The sequence below is a fragment of the Phocoena phocoena genome, chromosome 18, assembly GCF_963924675.1.
Source record: "Phocoena phocoena chromosome 18, mPhoPho1.1, whole genome shotgun sequence".
Lineage (NCBI taxonomy): Eukaryota > Metazoa > Chordata > Mammalia > Artiodactyla > Phocoenidae > Phocoena > Phocoena phocoena.
This window is the reverse complement of record NC_089236.1, coordinates 22731735-22751655: the sequence shown is the minus strand read 5'-3', so window position 1 is coordinate 22751655 and position 19921 is coordinate 22731735. Positions and strand designations below refer to the sequence as shown.

Sequence of the window (19921 nt, the reverse complement as noted above, 5' to 3'; positions counted from 1 at the left end):
GAATATAAAGCATTTAGCAAATTCCTGCCACTCAACAATTTCTATTCCTACTGTTTACATTACTTTATACTATATTTCCCTATTAGACTATAAGCTCCAGGAAGTCTTACTCATTTTTGTATTCTTTAAAGTATTTGATGAAGAAACCAAAAAAAAAATTAAGAAAATTAGATTTATACAATAAAAAATAAAGTAACTGGTACTTCTTGATATCTATTTCTGAAGCAGCATAAATTGAAGAACTCTTGGGTGATACTTATTTAAACCAGCTATTCATGAAAGGATATCTGGTCTAAAATTGAGGAAGTTTTCATTTTTTCTGGATCTCTACTGTAGAATGGACAAAAAATAAAAATGAAAACAAACTACTGCCATCTACTGATAATTCATTACAATTGCATAAATCAATAAAAACAAGAGTTTAGAGACTAGACAGTATTAATTATTCTTTCATTCAAACCATGTATGTCGGTACATATTATATACAAAGCATTGTGGGAAATATAAATATGAATTAAGTGACTGACTAAAAAAACATACCTTATAATACCTATAGTATTTGAGAGTAAATATCCAAATATTACTTATAAAAAATCATTTAGGGGCTTCCCTGGTGGCGCAGTGGTTGAGAGTCCGCCTGCCGATGCAGGGGACGTGGGTTCGTGCCCCGGTCCGGGAAGATCCCACATGCCGCGGAGCGGCTAGGCCCGTGAGCGATGGCCGCTGAGCCTGTGCGTCCGGAGCCTGTGCTCCGCAATGGGAGCGGCCACAACAGTGAGAGAGGCCCGCGTACCGCCAAAAAAAAAAAAAAAAAAAAAAAAATCATTTAGGCAAAACACTCAACTAAAAAAGTAGCTTTACAGAAAACAATGCAATGGAAATACTATAAACCACCATGTTCTATATTAACTATAGCCAACATTTACTAATTACCATAAGTACTTTCACACAGATGATCTGTTTTAGCCTTCAGAGCAACCCTATAAGCTAGACATGATTTTTACCTGTATTTTGTAAATGAGGAGACTAAGACTTCGAGAAATAAGGAAATTCACCAAAGGTCATACATCCAAGCAGGAAGGATGAAACGTGAAGCAACTAGGATCCAAATTAACATCTATTAGGTATTTAGCATGTACTGAAGCATCGTGATGAGCATGACTTTTGTGCACCATCTCGTCTGAATCCGAGGCGAGTGCCTGTAATTGGCCCTTGGGAGGAGATTTTAAAAAGGCCATGGCTTGAGTTTTTGGAAACTTATCGTCTGGTACGTCCCTTCAAGTTAATGAGCAAAATAAAGCAAGGCTGTCAAACTCCCCTCGGGTTTTGAGAGCTTCAGGCTTAAAAGAATCAAGACGAGGCAGCTGTCCATGTGCGCCCATGTCACATAAGCACCATTTTTCATCCCGAATGGAAAAAGCTGCTATGTGGACCTGCCAAGCAGTTTAAGTAGTTAAGTTTATAATTACCTCCTACCCCCTTTAGAACATACATTTGATTAGAAAACAAGGAAAGAAAAATTACTTAGTTAATTTTCACATAAGTGTGAAATTGCTTTTGTTTTTGTTTTCCAAGTGGGAGGGGGAGTTTAATAACTGAAGCTGATGTTTAACTGGGGAAGCTAAAAAAACTGACCTGGGGAAGAGAGAAAAGTTTTCCTGGAATTGAGAGTTTAAAATTATGTCTATATTTGTCATAAGCATGATGGAATCAGTTCTGGATGGTTCAATTCCAACAATAAATTAAAGAGGAATCATGGGGAAAATGTAACAAACTGCACAAATGAGTAAGAATCAATAGTACATACTTCAGGTAAAAAAGAGGACAAGTCTTTTCAACCACATGTTTTCAAGAGAAGTTACATCATCAGAGTCATCCAAAAAGAATAAATTAATTGAATCATTAAAAATGTATTGCATACCTATTATATACCAGAGTCTTAGAATCTGCTGAAACTAGGGACTTTTCTCTTCCCTGGCTAGGTAATGAGATTAAAGTTTCAGGATGCTGAAAACAGAAAGAAACCAGAGGATTGGTACTGTTCCTTAACTTTCTTTCAAAGGCAAGTTAGAGAACATTCAGATATTACTCATTGATAGCTTTAAGCCGAAGGTGGGATTTCTCTGAATGTACAGACAGTACTGGACTACAAAAACATCTCGTTTTGGGGTGTAGACATACAAGGGTTGGTCTGCAGCTCAAATCTAAGTTTTAAGGGATGCCCAGGCAACTGTTTGAAAAAGAAATTATAGGTCTTTGGTGAAATCCAGTCATAACCTCCCTGCTTGTCTCATTCAGGACAGTAAGGGGAAAAGTCTTTTATTTTTACTCTGTAAACAAGTAAACATGAGTTCTAAACCAAAAGGAGCTCGTAGCAGGTTGAACTGTGGCCCCTCAGACAGATGTCTGTGTCCTCACCCCCAGAAACTGTGAATATGAGCTTATTTGGAAAAAGGATGTTTGCAGGTGTAATTAAGTTAAAGACCTCGAGACGAGATCATCCTGGATTTAGGGTGGGCCCTAAATTCAGTGACAGGTGAGACGCTGAGCATGCAAACAAACAGTGACTAGGCCATAGATAAAAACAGGACTCTGACCCACAACCTGCAGCAACCAACCCAGGAAACCATCCATCAACTACAGTAACCAGCTAGCCTGCCATCTGAAGTCAGACCACTATCTCTAATAACAATTCAGGAGCCAAACACTAACCCCTGTAACAAATGGCCCCAAAATGGCCAGTGCTTGATTAATAAATAACAGCTTCCCTAGTTTTTGTCCCTACTTCCAACTTAGGACCAACCAGAGAAAGCCAAATATGCACCCCTAACCAATCACACAGGATGCGCAACTTCTAGTGAGCCCACCTACAGCTTCCCCAGGCCAACAGCCTGCAATCAGGGCATACTTGAAGATTTCCCCTTTTTCCACTATAAGCTTTCCCACCCCTCTGCCTGCCTTTGAGTCTCTGCCAAAACACAAGTAATGTGGCTGACTCCCTTATTCCAGCAAGCTCTGAATAAATAGCCTTTGCTTACTCTATGATTGGCCTTTTCTTTACTTCCACTCAGGTGTCTTTATGTGAGAAAGGTACAGGGAGATTTGAGACTCAGACACACAGGAAAGTAGACCATGTGAGGACACAGGCATAGAGCCCCAAGTCATGCACCCCAACGCAAGGAACACATGGAGCCAACATAAGCTGGAAGAGGCAAGGAAAGCTTTGAAGGCAGCACGGTCCTGACACACCTTGATTTAAGACTTCTGCCTCCATAACTATAACACAACACATTTTTGTTGTTTTAAGCCATCCAGTTTGTGGTCATTTGTTATGGAAAACTTAGGAAACTAACATAATCTTTTAACAAGGAAATTTGCATGTTACATGTCCTTTTCTGGAAGGACTCATAAACCCTAGTGTGAATGGTTTAAAGACAAGTGCTCCCAATTTTATTCTAATTGTTCTCATGATAAGAATTTACATGGTGATTAAGAATGCCTGGGGATTTTCCCAAAGGTTCCCCTCAACAGCCAGGCACTCTCTCTGCCCCCAAAATGCTTTAAGTCTCTATGGGGGAAATAGATGCAAAGTCAAATAATGAAAATGTAGAGGAACAGTAGGTGTTCTCTTAGTCTACTTACACTTAACCTCTAACCAATTGACTCATTTTGTTTCCTTTTAAATCATAAGCTGCTAATTCCCACATCACGCTGAATGCGCATGCTGGATGCTAAAGGGTTACAAAGCTAGTCTCCAGTGAGTCTGCCCACTTCTGCTCCTACCAGTGGAACTGTACAGCTGACAATGTCACTTGTGTTTGTTCCTGTACCTGTTTATGCCAGTTGTACTTGTCACTGTGCTTTCATAATTTAATTAAATATTATGTAAACCAATGAAATAGTGTGGAAATAAAGTTTGTTGTTTCTTTAAAAGCTATGTTTAATATTTTGGAAAGACCCAATTAAGGTGAGTTGTTTGAATGTGTGAGATAACTATAAATGATTATAAAGAAGAAATCTGCACTCAGCTTCACAAGTGCCTCTAGGTTATTTTCCTCTTAAGGGAACCGAATCTTGGGAAAGCTTAGCTGACGGTTGAGAAGTGTAGTTTATAGAAGAGATATGACGCAGAACTCTAATCAGGAGGCCATGTACAAAGAAAAGGCCTTGGACCTTCTCAACAGATTGGCAAACAAGCATATAGTTGTTTTAGGTTAAAAAATGTTTAAGGTATTATGGTATACTTTTTCATCACTCTCTGGTTTAACTGACTTTCCTTTGAAACAGTTTTATTTAGATATAATTTATATACTACCATGTTCATCTTTATGAGGTGTACAATTTAATGTTTAATTGACTTTTTCAATGTACTGCTTGGTTATGGATACAGATTGCATCTATGAGAGAGCTTCTCCTATACAAACAAAATGCTAAAAGAAGCAGTTAATTCTGCTTAGCAAGGGGATGGGGATTCAAGGTGATGTTTGAGCTTGAAGGGGCTTGAACAAGTAACAGCTAAAAAAAGCATATAAAGAGAAGAGTGTTCTAAGCAGAAGGGATAGCTTACGCTAAGGATGAAATCATATGGTGTTCCAAGGAACAGCCTTTAGTTTGAGTGGCTTGGGAATAGGGAAGTTGTTTTTTCAAATCTAATTACGCATCTGAATCATCTGTAGAGATTAAAACAAAACAAAAAGCAAAGCAAAACAGGCCGAGACTTGACTCCCCGTGAGATGTGACTTCCCGAGTTTCTGATTCAAATGTTTATCTGGAGGTGGTGGAGGGGGAAGCTCCCTGGATTTATATTTTTTTAAAGTTCTACTTGTAGTTCTGAGGTGTAGCCAGGATTGAGAGCCACTGGAGTGGGGGGAATGGGGATGAGGTAAGAGAGTGCTAGGAGATGAGGCCGCAGCCCAGTACCAGATGATGAAAGGAAATGGTATATAAATACAATATAACAGCAAACTTTCTCTTCCCTGACAGCTTCCCTATTCTGAAATATTTCTTTTTTTACCTTTTTTACTGTTACCGTTGCACGACAGAAAATGAATTCCCACCATTGTCTATAAAAAGAGATAAATGTTTTCACCCAGCTTTGTAACTGAAGACCTCTATTTTGCTCACAGTAATATTGAACATAAAGCAAGCTCAGAGCCGAGCGCATCAGGTGCACCACACAGCACTCAGTGCTCTTAATAAATGTCCAGCAAAAATGATGAAAGTACAATTTTTGACAGAAACATCTGCCAGACACTGAACAGTGGGTTCCTATTCTGGGCTGGGGATGCCATAGAATAGCAGCACCTGCCCACTTCAGGTGCTCTTCTAAACTCCCAGATGGCTGAGATTCTTTCTCTCAGGGACAGGTTCTTCAGCACTTATCGTCTGAGCGACTGTCAGAAGAAACGGACCCCCTCCTTCTGTCATAACCAGTTCCACAGGAAGCATCCTTTCTCCTACTCTTTGAAGGTTGGAGATATTTCCCCTTGGCCAGAGCGTCTGCCTTCCATATACGTAGGAGCTGTTCAATATTTTTAAATAAATGAATGCTATGCTCTTTCAGGGCAGAGAAAGGATGCTAATTTACATCTTTGTCACAACTCTAAGGGTCAGTGCCTTCTAATTTTCTACTCCTGGCGCGTAGTTTTCAAAGGGCACCTAGGACCTCCGTTTATCCACACACGTGCAGAAGCTGTAAAGTTTAGTCAGCAAGTTAGGCAGGATCAGCAAAAAGGCAAAGGAGGGGTTCAGCCAACTCGTTTCTGGAAACAACTAAAGCAAAACCGCTAAAAAAAATTTAAAAAGTCTACCTCGGGAGGCACGTTACTTGAACTTGGATGGGACAGAGTGCCAAGTGCTAACGCGAGGAGGTTCTCAGGCCTGGGCTCTGGGGAGGAAACCGAGTGTCCCGACAGCTCTGCCGGGACGGCGACTCGTTGAGGCACGACTGGCAGCGCGGACGCCGGGAAAGGGCTTCCTCGCCCCCGCGCAGGGGGAGGAGGTCATCGACCCGAGGCCGCTCGGCCGCGCGCCCAGTCAGGAGGCCCGCCCCGTTCCCTCGCGCCCCGCCCACCCCGCCCAGCCACCGGCCCGCGGACCCGCCTGGCTCCGGTCACTCGGTCGGTCGGCTGCTTCGGTTCCCGTTCCTCCTCCTGGCGCCGGGCGCGGGCTGGCGCCCTCCTGACCCGGAACTGCTGACGGTTCCCCGCGGTCTGGCGCGTCCGACCCGAGGGTCGCTACCCGGGTCGCTCCCGCTTCCCCGCACCCAGCCCCCCGGCCCGGCCTCCGCGGCTGTCAGGGGGCTGCCGGGCGGGGGCTCCGGCAGTCCGCGGTCAGGCGGGTGAGGCGGGACAGGCGCCGCCCGCCCAGCGCCCGGGGACACGCTCGCGGCCTCCTGGTCTCGTTCAGGCGGAGGACTTGGGGGCGGCAGACGCCTCAGAGCTCGCCGCCCACCGAGTGTGCAGGGGAAGGCGACGCGCGACGGACGAGGACGGAGAACGGCCTCGGGTGTGCGTCCGGCCGTCGGAAAATCTCGAAGGGGCGGGAGGAGTCCGGCAGGTGAGGATCGGCGCCCCACCGGAACGAGCGCGGACCGGGCGGGTGGCAGAGGCGTCGTGGGGCTTTTCACGGTGCAGAGCGAGGGGGTTAGGAGTGGCGGCAGGAGAAAACCATCCGGGGCACAGGGGGTCACCGAAGGGGTCACCAAAGAGAGACCGGCAGCCTGGGGTGGGGGAGGGCAGAGGCTGGGGGGAGAAGATCTGTGCGCGGGGAGTGAAGAGGAGAGCAGGTGGGACGCACACCTGATCCAAATTGCCGTTGCTTATGAGATAATTGCCATACCTGAGCCCTGCGTGAATCCTGGAGTCTGCTTTTATCTCCTTAAAAACGCATTTTAAAAAAATTGAAGTATAGTTGATTTACAATATTAGTTTCAGGTGTACAACATAGTGAGTCAATATTTTTATAGATTTTATGCCGTTTAAAGTTATTATCAAATATTGGCTATATTCTCTGTGCTGTACAATATATCCTTGTAGCTTATTTATTTTATACATAGTAGTTTGTACCTCTTAATCTCCGACCCCTATGTTGCCCCTCCCTCCTTCCCTCTCCCCGCTGGTAACCACTAGTTTGTCCTCTGTATCTGTGAGTCTGCTTCTGAAAAACAACAATAACAAAATGCAATTTTTCTGAAGGAAAAAAAAAGCAATTAAGAATTTAAAATTTTTTAATTTTTAGGTGCAGCTCCTTTTAACCTGTTGAGCTCGAGACCCAGGTATTTCATATGAAGGGATGTAAATTAGCAAACCAGTGATATCCGGATTAATGATATATCAATAAGTTGACACCGTGTAATTAAAATACAGGACTTTGTCTAAGTCAACAAGTAATTCCCTGCTTAAAGTTTGCTACCTGCACCATTGTAAAGCAATTATACTCCAATAAAGATATTTTTAAAAAATTGCTACGTGAAAATAAAACAAAACAAAAACTGTTGTTCTGCTGGAAAGATGTAAAGTACTTTCACAAAATGAATTAAGAGATGGCTTTGCTTTTCATTGTCCTGGTTCTGACAGATAGTGCACTAGCTTTTCTGGGAGGAGTCTAGATTCACTATTTTGGTTACATTTTTAAGTCAATGCAATTCTTTTTACCCATCCACAAGTTTCTATTGTAACTATAAGGAGATTGATATAACTTTGTATTCTTACTTAGGCTAATTTTTCTTTACAGGCGATTTTGGGGGGGCACAAAAACCTTTGAAGAACTTTGTACAGTGTTGAAGGATGGCAGAAGCAGTGTTGATAGATCTCTTTGGTTTGAAATTAAACTCTCAGAAAAACTGTCATCAGACATTACTAATGACATTGAATGCTGTCCGAAACCACCATGGTGCCAAGGCCAAGTTCCTTTGCATAATGTGTTGCAGTAACATCAGCTGTGACCATGATAATTGTGAATTAGAAACAAGCAATGGATTATCTGCTTTCCTGAGAGAATTTGAGACTGTTAGCAATCCCAGCATGGCTGCCTCATTGTATACCATTAAACAAAAAATTGATGAAAAAAATTTGAGCAGCATTAAGGTAATTGTGCCTGTGCACCGGAAGACATTAATGAAGGCTTTTATTGGTCAACTCTTCACTGATGTTTACAATTTTGAGTTTGAAGATTTACAGATGACTTTGAGGGGAGGTCTTTTGAAACAGCCTACTGAAATAAACATAATCACAGCTCAAGAACTAGAGGCAATCCAGAATGAAATAGAAACATATTTGAGAAGTTTGCCAACACTGAAAGGAGAATTAACCATTATCACATCTCCTTTGATCCCAGGTACGTTAAACACTATCTGTTGATTTTACTGGATGTGAAAAACCAGTCTTTCTTTACAGGTTGTTCACCTCTTTTTGCTTCTTTCTTTTGTAGACTGTTGTGAATTTATGTGTTCATTAGCATCAGTTACAACATGGGAGTGTCATGCATTGCCTTGTAGTGTCAGGGGTGTCAAGGGATAGCCACCCTAAGTAAATAATTTCTCTTTATTGCAAATTCAGCTTTAAGACAAATCCCCCAGCCTTCCTTTTAAATGAGATTTATGACCGTAAGCATTTCCTACTCAGAAATTCTGAAACCTTAACTCATTGGTGCTTTCACAGAAGAATGAAGTTTACTGTGAGCTATATGCTATTGGGATAACAAGACAAATGGGACAAAAGATACCCTTTGAAGAGCAATAATCCCACAGAAAAGGTAAAACAAACTCAAAGCATTATAAGAAGAATAGGTGGAGAATAAGAATAGGTGGAGGTATAAAGAGCTGTAGAAATTAGAAGGCAGATAAACTAATGCAGGATGAGGTGATTAGGGAAAGTCTTAATGAGAGACTGGGTTTGTAATGCTTATAGTCTTTTGTGTGTCATGTTTTTAATCTTCATTGTTTATCTTCAACAGATATTTTCATACATGGATTTACTACAAGAACAGGTGGGATATCTTACATACCAACTCTTAGCTCATTCAATCTCTTCAGTAGTTCCAAACGGAGAGATCCCAAGGCTGTTGTTCAAGAAAATCTGCGTAGGCTGGGGAATGCAGCAGGATTTAACGTGAAGAAATTTTACCGAATAAAGGTACAATTTTGTTTCCTATTTTGGAAGATGTAAAGTATATTCTTATTTATTTATTTATTGCTGTGTTGGGTCTTCGTTGCTGCATGTGGGCTTTCTCTAGTTGCGACGAGCAAGGGCTACTCTTCCTTGCGGTGCGTGGGCTTCTCATTGTGGTGGCTTCTCTTGTTGCGGAGCACAGGCTGTAGGTGTGCAGGCTTCTATAGTTGTGGTGCGTGGCTCAGTAGTTGTGGCTTGCAGGCTCTAGAACGCAGGCTCAGTAGTTGTGGCGCATGGGCTTAGTTGCTCCGTGGCATGTGGGATCTTCCCGGACCAGGGATCAAACCCGTGTCTTCTGCATTGGTAAGTGGATTCCTAACCGTGGCGCCACCGGGGAAGTCCCTAAAGTATATTCTTGACTCTGCTAATGACTACGTGGACTTTAAATAAGTTATTTAACTTTTGCATCTAGTGTTTTATCTAAGATTTAGGATAATGTTTGTGATTTTTTTCTTAGAGCTGTATACCATAACCTAAAGATCAATTCTATGACGATATATATATATATTTCATCTGGAGCTCCTCACATCTAAAAGTACAGTGAATTCTCAGAGTATAGTACCACTGCCCTTTTTGATTTAGAAGGAAGATTCCTGGTTGGTGAGAGAGAAGAGCCATTATTAATCAACACTAGGAGGAACTCGGGTACAACTGATGAGATAATTGTTTCTTACAGAATTCTAGCGTTACTTGACTCCAGGAAAAGTAAAAATATCATTGATTTGGAAATTTAATTTCTTTCAGTAAATTAGTACTTTGTGGAAAGTACTGCAATTAGAGATTTACCCATCTCTAGTGGGAGGTATTCATGATGGATGGACTATTTTGAATTTTTTTAAATGTTTGTTAAATGTAAAAGTCTGCTTTCCTTTGAGGAAAATATGCAGAGATTATCATATCATAAAGTTAAATAAGTAAGTTTGTTATTTTATCATATATGGACCTGATATATTTAGTGAATGCTTGTAACCTTAAACTGGTTATATAATTTTGTACAAGATGCATACTTTAAGAAAAGCTTATGGTATGAGAAACTCTATCTTCAAAACATTTTTTTCTCACATCTTTGGTATTAGACTGATCATGCCAATGACGTCTGGATTATGGGAAGGAAGGAGCCTGAATCTTACGATGGAATCACCACAAATCAAAGAGGAGTCACAATAGCGGCTCTTGGTGCTGACTGTATACCAATAGTTTTTGCCGATCCTGTCAGAAAAGCATGTGGGGTTGCTCACTCTGGTAAGTGTACTTAATTAAACATCTAGGATTTTACCAATTTTTTTGGTACAGGAAAAGTTATAATTTCTTTCTGATGGATATTACAAATAGTTAATTACTACCCATGGTGATAAGTGTAAAGATAGGGAAGAGCTAGCAGACTCTTAGGACAGGAGCAGATAAAAGGAGTCCCTAAGTCAAATTATATGAATCAGAGTATAATTCCCAAAGAAAGCAGTACTTAGGCTGATTCCTGGGAGATTTATAGGATTTGGTTAGGTGCCAGTGTTTCTCAGCAGGGGTGCTATTAATATTTGGGGCAAGATAGTCTTACACTAACTGCAGACCAAGTTTACTTGGCTTTTTGAAATTCTTCATGCCAGTAGCACTCAGAGTTGTAAGAACCAAAAAAAAAAAAAAAACCTCCATGCTTTTCAAAACACTCCCAGGGAGTTGTACTGCCTCTAGTTCAGAACCCTTGAAGTCCAGGTAATAGGGAATAGGAAGTTGAGACATGTTGGGTCACAGAAGGTGTTTATGAAAATGCAGCAGCATGTGTAAAGGTGTGGAGGTAAGAAAAAGCAAGATATGTTTGGAAAACCGCATTTAGTTTAATATGCTGTAGTCTAGTGGCTCTAACTATTCTCTAAAGATAAGAACAAAGAATTTTTAGGTTCTGTTAATGGAATTTTGTTTTCTGGTGATTTTTAAAAAAAATACTGTTTAGACTATCCAGTGGTTATGAGTCTATGTAAAATGAAGAATGATCTTTTAGATTTTCTTCTGCTTGTAAATCAACGATTACTTTGCATTTTAGACTATAGATAAATAAGAAAGTGGTGCATTTTTCTTTTGATCTAGCTAAAGTAATGAATGACTAGAAGTCAGTGACATTGTCAAAAGTTACTTAAAATTTGAGTTTTAGTTCCTGGATATAAAACGGGAATATTATTTGCTACTTCCTGGGTTTTGAAACATTAAATTCAAAAATATCAAAGATAAAAGAAAGTCTTGAAAAGGAACAAAGTTAGATGTCTCACATGTCTCGATTTCAAAACTTGTTATAAAGCTACAGTAATCAAAACAGTATGTATGGTGCTAGTATAAAGACAGATGTATAGAGCAATGGAATAGAATAGACATCCCAGAAATAAACCCTTGTATATATGGTCAAATGATTTTTCACAAGGTACCTAGACTATACAATGGGGAAAGGACAGTTTCTTTAACAAATGGTACTGGGAAAACTGGATAGTCATATGCAAAAAAATAATGTTAGACCCTTATGTCATATATAAAAATTAACTCAAAATGGATCAAAGATCTAAATGTAAGGGCTAAAACTCTAAAACTCATAGAAGAAAGTGTAATCGTAAATCCTTGTGATCTTGGATTAAGCAATGGTTTCTTAGATATGTTGCCAAAAGCACAAGCAACAGAAGTAAAAATAGATAAATTGGATTTTGTCAAAACTTCTGTGCATCAAAGGACACAGTAAACAAAGTGAAAAGTCAACCCAACCGATTGAGAGTAAATATTTGCAATTCATATATGTACTAAGGAGTTAATATTCAGAATATATAAAGAACACCTACAGTTCAACAACAACAACAAAAACCAACTTGATTGAAAAATGGGTAAAGGACTTCAATAGAACATTGAAAAATGGGTAAAGGACTTCAATAGAACATTCTCCAAAGATGATATGCAAATGTCCAACAAGCACGTGAAAAGATGCCCAACATCACTAATAATTTGGGAAAAGCAAATCAAAACCACAGGATATCACCTCACACCCATTAGGATGGATAATATTATAAAAAAAAGTGTTGGTGAAGAGAAATGGAAACCATAATGCACTATTGGTGGGAGTATAAAATGGTGCAGCTCCTATAGAAAACAGTATTATGGTTCCTCAAAAATTTTTAAATAGAATTATCATATTACCCGGCAATTCCACTTCTGAATATATATCCAGAAGAATTGAAAGCAGGATGTTGGCAGGATATTTGCACACCCATCCTCATAGCAGAATTATTCACAATAGCTAAGAGGTGAAAGTAACCCAAGTGTCTATCCACGATTGAATGGATAAGCAAAATTCATACAATGGAATATTATCCAGCCTTAAAAAGGAAGGAAATCCTGACCCATGCTACAACATTGAATGAATCTTGAGAATATTATGCTAAGTGAAATAAGCCAGTCACAAAAAGACAAATACTATATGGTTCCATTTATAGGAGGTACCTAGCGTAGTCAAATTCATAGGAACAGAAAGAAGACGGGTGGTTGCCAGAGACTGGGGAAGGTGGAAAGGCCAAGTTCTTGTTTAATGGGCATAGAGTTTTAGTTTGCAAAATGAGAAAGTTCTGGAGATTGGTTGCACAACAATGTGAATAGACTTAACGTTACTGAAGAGTACACTTGTAAACAGTTAAAATGGTAAATTTTATGTTATGTGTTTTTTCCCACGATTTTTAAAAGTGTGCATAAAAAGTGAAGGAGAGAAGACTAAGAAGATATAATTCCAGTGGAAACAAAGTATAGAACATTTTAAAAAGGAAGTGGAAGGGACCTCCCATTAAATGTCTCTTCTGTGTCAGGTGCTTTGTATAATATACCTCATTTAAAACCCAGTATTTTAATTAATTAGTTGATTATTTGGCTTAATTAATTTTGTGATTCATTTACTATTTCTGGACTTCGAAAATACATAAACTGACTCTGTTCATTTTTAACTTAGATATAAATTATGATGAAATTTTCTTATGTTTTAACTTTGCTTATCTCTTTTTCTTCTTGTTTACTAGGTTGGAGAGGTACTTTGTTAGGTGTTGCTATGGCTACAGTGAATGCTATGATAGCAGAATATGGCTGTAGTTTGGAAGACATTATTGTTGTACTGGGGCCTTCAGTAGGACCTTGCTGTTTTACTCTTCCAAGGGAATCAGCAAAGGCATTTCATAATCTTGATCCCGGATGTGTACGGCTCTTTGGCTCACCAAATCCCTATGTTGACATCCGTAAAGCCACGAGGTATGCTTGATTTCAGTCCAGAACTGCAAGTTAGATTATTGCTTATTGCTTCTAAAATGAAGATAATTTTAGAAAACAATTAGTAACTCCAAGAAAAATTCAGGTGGCAGGTATTTAAGTAGCTGACATATACACTTACACAAAAACTAATTTTAAATATGAAATCTTTTCTCATTTAAGTTTGAATAACAGCAGTCTTTTGATCTGGTATCTCTTATTGATTTAAAAGTGAAGGAAGAAACAGCTGGCATTTAATTTTAAGAGATGTACTTAAACTTCATATAGAAAAGTTGGCACTTTTTATAGAAAAGAATGGCACTTCACAGACATTCCTCAGCTAAATTCTCCTAAATATAATAAACTATCAGGAAACTGATATTTTAAAATTATTCTTATTCTCTAATTAACTGGAGGAATATATTTTTCAGCAAAAATACTAGATAATATAAACACATAGATACTTTCAAGTTTTTTATGGTCCCTTGCATTTTTGAATTTATGAAATTTTGCTATTAATAGATAATAAAAATTATTTGTCATTTCTACAAAGGAAAATTGATGTCTGATTTGAATCGTGTTTCTTTTCCAGTCAGCAAAACCTTACCCAGATTCTGCCTCATTTAGTACATAAGTAGAAAGGATTGAAATTGATTCTTAAATGTGACCTGTGAAATAAGTGTCACTAATTTATAGTCATATTTCATACCATGAAGTGTTTAAGGAGAAGCAAGTTTTCTGTGAAAAATCTGGTTAATAGAAGGAAAGGAGGCGGGAGAGCCAGATGACTACAAAGCACGCTCTGTCTGAATCAATTGAATCTTGTCTTCAAGATTCTTCTTAAATTAGTACTTGATTTTGCTTATAAAAGTTTCTTCTTAAATAATTACTTGATTTTGCTTATAGAATCCTATACCCAGATCATGTCTGCAGGACAATATGGAGGTTATACAGTTCACATATGAACTTAGATGATTAATGGTGGTGAAATCTACCATTTCCTGACTTGTCCTTGTTCTGTAACTGAATAACAATTTGCATTGTTCCAAGCAGATCTTTCCCAGAATTCTTTTACACCAATATCCATACTTTTTCCATATTGCTTTGGCTGTTGGTAAAGTAAACTTTCTGTCTTTTGAAAAATCTTTATCTAAGGATTCTTCTAGAACAGGGAGGAATTCTACCACAGAATATTCAGGACCAGAACCAAGATCTCAACCTCTGTACCTCCTGTCATCCTGACAAGTTTTTCTCCCATGTCCGAGATGGCCTTAACTTTGGTACACAGATTGGCTTCATATCAATTAGAGAATGAGGTATAGTAGCTTCTCTCTCCCTGCTCCCTCTCCCTTCTCCTCCCTCTTTGCACCTTTCCCTCCCCTCATTTTAAAAAATAATTAATTATATTTAACTTTACTTATTTATTCCTATAGGAAGAATTAATTCTCTACTTTTTAGTGAAGCAATAGTAGTAGGACAGTTAATTTTCTGTGACATACTCTAATATAAAGAGCAGCTACTTCTTTTCCTAGTTAATGAAGAATATATTATAAGTATATATAAAAGTATAAAAATAAAATAATTTTTTCATTAAAAAATCATGTATGCCATTTAACTCTCCTATGTACTTGACATCTGTATATTTTCTTTTTTTTGACATCTGTATATTTTCTATCATAACATCTTTATATTTTTCTTTTTTAAATTTTAATTTTTGAGAAGAAATCTTTACATAAAAATTCGAAATTCTATAATGATAATACGTTTGTATTATCGTATGTAACAGACCAGCCTGGTTTTACAACCAAATTTCCAGCTGATTATCTATAGTAGGAGTTGGTCAGTTTTCTTTAAAGGGCTAGATAGTACATATTTTAGGCTTTGTGCAACATGTAGTCTCTGCTCAGCTATTCAACTCTGCTTTTGTAGAGCAAAAGCAGACAGGAGCAGGAAGGAATGAGTATGTCCAGCTTCAGTAAAACTTTATTTACAAGATAAAGATTTGGTCCACAGGGTATAGTTTGCTGACACTTGAGCTATAATCATAGAGCAAGATTTAGTGTAATTTCATTAAATTAGTATTTCTTAGAGATGGATTTTTTTTTTTAGTTATACAAAAAATATTTTGTGACAGTGATTTGGCACTGACCCTTTAGCATATACCTGATTTTCTTTAAGGTTACTTTTAATTGAATTAATACTGTTTTTAGGCTTTACAATGTCTTTAACTCTTTAATATACAAAAGGCTTTGATAGATTTAGTGATTCTTACATTGATATTTTAATAGCACTACTAATGGCCTCCTCATATTTGATTTCTATGTATTTTTACAGATACTTGACTGGATTTTTGCATAACTATTTCCTGCTTCCTTCCAAACCAACTGTAAGAGAGAAATTTAGCTGTTTGACATACTTAAAACCAAAAGGATTATAATGAATAATTCATCTTTCAGATATATTTTCATTATTATCCAAAGCCAAATGATTTCATTGATTCTAACAATAACTGACACAAAATTAATATGATGTATTGGGTTGGCCAAAAGATTTGCTCAGTTAATGAATACGTTGTTCAATAATGTTCTTGGTGAAAATGAAAAATGTGTCTTTTATTTTTACTTAAACCCAAATGAACTTTTTGGCCAACCCAATAGTTTATATGTTACACAGATAAGGATTATTCTTAAAGTTTGTACTCTGTATTTGTTATGTAAATCAGGAGTAGGTCTATTCAGTTTAGTATTTATTGGGTAGCCTCTATTTGTCAAGTGCTGTGTGAATCATAGGTGAAATCAAGATGAGTAATACTTTTTCCCTTTGAGTCTAATGCAGTGGAAGAGATAAACACTTCTAACATTTTAATTTTAATAGCCAAAGAGTACAGGAGAAGGGAGGATTAATTCTATGTGAAAGGCAGAATAGAGAAGGTATTACAGAGAAAATGACTTACCACATGCACCCGAAAGATGATGTATAGGCTTTTGACAAATAAAGAACAACCATAACAGGTAGAGGGAATACCATAAACTAGGGCATGAAGCTGTGCGTGTATAACATGTTCTGCAAAGAGAAAGGTGTGGGCAGGAGTTACTGGAAAAACAGGTTAGAAACAGATTAGTTCAGGTTTTGAATGCTGTGTCAGAGAGTTTGGAGTTTATTTTCCAGGCAAAGAGTAGGCATAGAAAGTAGGAGAGTGTTTTTATGTCCTTGGCATTATATTTAACAGGATGGATTTAACTTGTGAGAGACTAAAGCAGAGAGATTAGTTAAGAGGCAGTCACGATACTTTTAAAAAGAAATAATGAAACCTGAATGCAGTGGAAATTAAAACAGAGGCAAGAGTAGATGAATTAGCGAGACATTTCAGAGATGGAATCTGCAGATCCTGTTCCTAGATCATGGAGGTAAGAGATGAGGAAGAGTGGAGAAGTCCCTGATGCCTCCACAGTCTCTGCTTGGCTGACTACCTAGAGTGGCAGCAAAGATGGGGAGGAGGTTTGGGGCAAGGGAGAGGGATGATGAGATTGACACACAGACTGAAGTACATCCAGATGGAAATTATGTGGTCAACAATTAGAAACAGAGACCAAGAACCTGGGAGGGAGTTGCGAAAAAGACAGCAATTTGGGAGTTGGCTATGCAGAGGCAATGCCCGAGTCTGCTGGAATAGGCTGGATCATCTCCATAGAAACATAGAGTGAGAAGAAGGGAGGTCCAAGGATGAAACGTCATGCCACACTTGCATTTGGAGAGCCAGAAGCTGAACCAGTCAAAAAGATTGATCCTAGAAGAAAAAAATGTATAGTTATTTTGGAGAAAGAAGCCAGCATAGATATGAGAGGAAAAGAAATCTTCAGGGAGTTCCCTTGTGGCCTAGTGGTTAGGATTTGGTGCTTTCACTATGGAGGCCCAGATTTGATCCCTGGTCAGCATCCTGCATGCTGTTCAGCGTGGCCAAAATACAAAAATAAATAAGTAAGTAAGTTAAAAAAAAAAAAAAAGAAATCTTCAGAGAGAAAATGAGAAGAAACCAATGGGTTAACCATGTTGAAGCTGTTCTATAGGTCATGGTGGAGGAATCAGATTTCAGTTGCTTGAGGACGAGGATGCACCAGTGTCAACCCTTCTTCGCTAGTCTTTATTGGAGAAAATAAAGCACCGAGGGCTGTATTTTGAAGCATGGTGTGTGTGTGGGTGTGTGTGTGTGTATTTGGGAGGGGGGATGAGTAGTCTTAAGTGTATTTGTAGGCTGAAGAGAGGAGTTAGGCTGTTTTCACTTGGGAAAAATGGTATGTATGGTACATACTTTTAATGTGAATTGTCACATTGTACCTTAAAAAGATTTCTTATTTCATACATGTATTTCTTACCTGAATATGCAGAAAATTACATTTGTTTGGTACTTATAAAGGACTTTCAAGTCCATTACCTCATTTTACCTCTACAGGTACCCTGAAGTATATGTCAGGTGCTATTCCTTTTATTCAGATGAGAAAACTGAGCCTCGTTCAGGTAGAGGCTAAAATCACATAATTTGTGATAAAGTAAGATTTGAACCCACATCTTGTGACTCCAAATATCATTTCAGATTTTACAGTTCATCAGAGCTATCTAAATTAAATTTTTGCAACTTTTTGTTAATATCACGTATTCATCCACTCAGTCAAAATTTTGTTGAGGTGCTAGGGTAGGTTAAAAATTATAGTTATGGCCCTTAAGATATTTTAATATCCAGTGAAAGTGACATTCAATAAAGCAACAATTTTAATACTGTGATATGTGTTGTAAGGTTGTTTAATTCTTTTATGTAACTCATAGCTCAGTGTGAAACTTATATATAATACCTCATTTCTTCCAATTTAGGGAAGGCATTAAATACAAATCATAGGACAAACTCATGCAATCAAACTCATGTAAAATACTCTTGTTTCATGATAACAATAAGATTAAGAAATAATTCCATTGAGAAAGATGGATAATTTTCCAGTTCTTCACTGTATATTATTTTGTTGAATGCAGAGTGTTAGGCAGCCATGTTTTACTTTATGTATCAAAATACTCCAAAACCAAATAAAAATTATGTTCGATTATCTATGATTTTGCATTATCTGTGTCAAAGCATAGAATGAAAAGTTGTCTCCTTGCTGTTTTACTGAGTGAAAAGTATTGATTTAGTAACTCAAAAACAATGTTGGTTGTTAAATAGTCATATCTTATTGCCTCTACAAGATCTCTCTCATTTTTAAGCATTTGTATATAGGTTTCTGGGACTTTCAGGGTGTAACTACAATGATGACTTTTAATAAGTTTTGTTCTGTTTTCAATCTAAGCACTACTACTAACTGCACATAGAAAATATAAGTTGTCGTTTTAGTAAGACGATGAATTAAGTTTGTAAATCAGAGTTCATGACATGATTTTTTAGAGGTGCTAATTAGCAAACTAAAATTTATCTAATTGTAATTTTAAATTCTGAAGAGTAGCATAGTGATTAAATATGCTACACTCCATTGCTTTATAAAGCAAAGGAAAACATGGTCTTTCCACTAGGAGGTAGTATTTCTACAAGTAGCTCTGCTCTGTTTCTTGGCATAAAGTTGAACCAATCTTAATCTCTGTATTTATTTGTACAAAACACATATATAGCTCTTACTTTAGATGCAACTTATAGTTCAAGTAGGTAAAAACATTTAGGGATCCTCACCTACCTGGGTCTCACTTCTACAGAATCTCCAGTAACTGCTCTTCTGTAAATAGATTGGGGGGTGGGAGGGATTCAAAGAAGCTTATTCTGTGTCACGTGACAAAAACATAAATGATACCCATGGATTCAGAAGCTGGAAATAAGAGGACAGTGACATATGAACTCATTTTATATCTCAAAGTAGGATTTGTTTTCACTCAGTTGTCCTAAAGTTGTACTTCCGATGTATCCATCCTTTTATGTGAACTCTTAGAGAGTGCCACCAATCTTAGACATGGATCTGTGTGTGTGTGCTAAATGGTAAACAAGAAGTATGTGCCATGTATGGTGCATAGCCTCTTTGCCCCAGCTAATGTAAAGTCACACAAAATACATTGGATGCAGTGGAACCATAGATTTCCCTCTAAAAATTTTGTAAATTGGGCAGTAAAGAATGGAAGCATGGTCCTTATGCTCACTGTATGTGTTTATGGGAGCTCTGGTCCAGAGCACGTCCATTTCCATTGTAGGCAGTGTTTTTAAACTTTACTTGTGATTTCAAAGATGAGGCAACTGCTGTAAGTAATGCATTGTTCTGTGTGAGGTCATTGCTTAATGAAGGAAAAAAGAAATCTGCCAGTACTGCTTTTTCCGGGTTAATGCATTTGGTTTGGACTCACAATGATCACATGTCAGTTGTGTGGAGACAAACTTCTCATACTCTCCGTAGACGCATTTTCTTCGTAGAGAAAGAAATGCTTACATCACGCTCCCTATGTCTGTGCCAATTGCCTGAGGTGAGCTATGT

At 38.1% G+C, this 19921-nt stretch overlaps 1 protein-coding gene across 2 annotated transcripts; it reads left to right on the top strand.

The window, feature by feature from the left end:
• Positions 1–7787: 7787 nt before the first annotated feature.
• On the top strand, positions 7788–15864 carry LACC1 (laccase domain containing 1). 2 transcript variants are annotated; one of them, XM_065896217.1, is made up of 5 exons: positions 7788–8337; positions 8956–9134; positions 10247–10412; positions 13205–13430; positions 15762–15864. In XM_065896217.1, the coding sequence occupies exons 1-5, from the start codon at positions 7788–7790 to the stop codon at positions 15862–15864; spliced, it is 1224 nt and encodes a 407-aa protein (XP_065752289.1). The 2 variants fall into 2 exon arrangements, with proteins under 2 accessions (XP_065752289.1, XP_065752288.1); XM_065896216.1 differs by lacking the exon at positions 15762–15864 and adding an exon at positions 14583–14742.
• The last annotated feature ends 4057 nt before the right edge of the window (positions 15865–19921 follow it).

Excerpts from the sequence above, each read along its gene's own strand:
- LACC1 (XM_065896216.1), top strand. The coding sequence starts at position 7,788 with ATGGCAGAAGCAGTGTTGATAGATCTCTTTGGTTTGAAATTAAACTCT. Across the intron at positions 10,413-13,204 it reads ATGTGGGGTTGCTCACTCTG|GTTGGAGAGGTACTTTGTTA; the intron begins GTAAGTGTACTT and ends CTTGTTTACTAG. Across the intron at positions 13,431-14,582 it reads GACATCCGTAAAGCCACGAG|GATTCTTCTAGAACAGGGAG; the intron begins GTATGCTTGATT and ends TCTTTATCTAAG.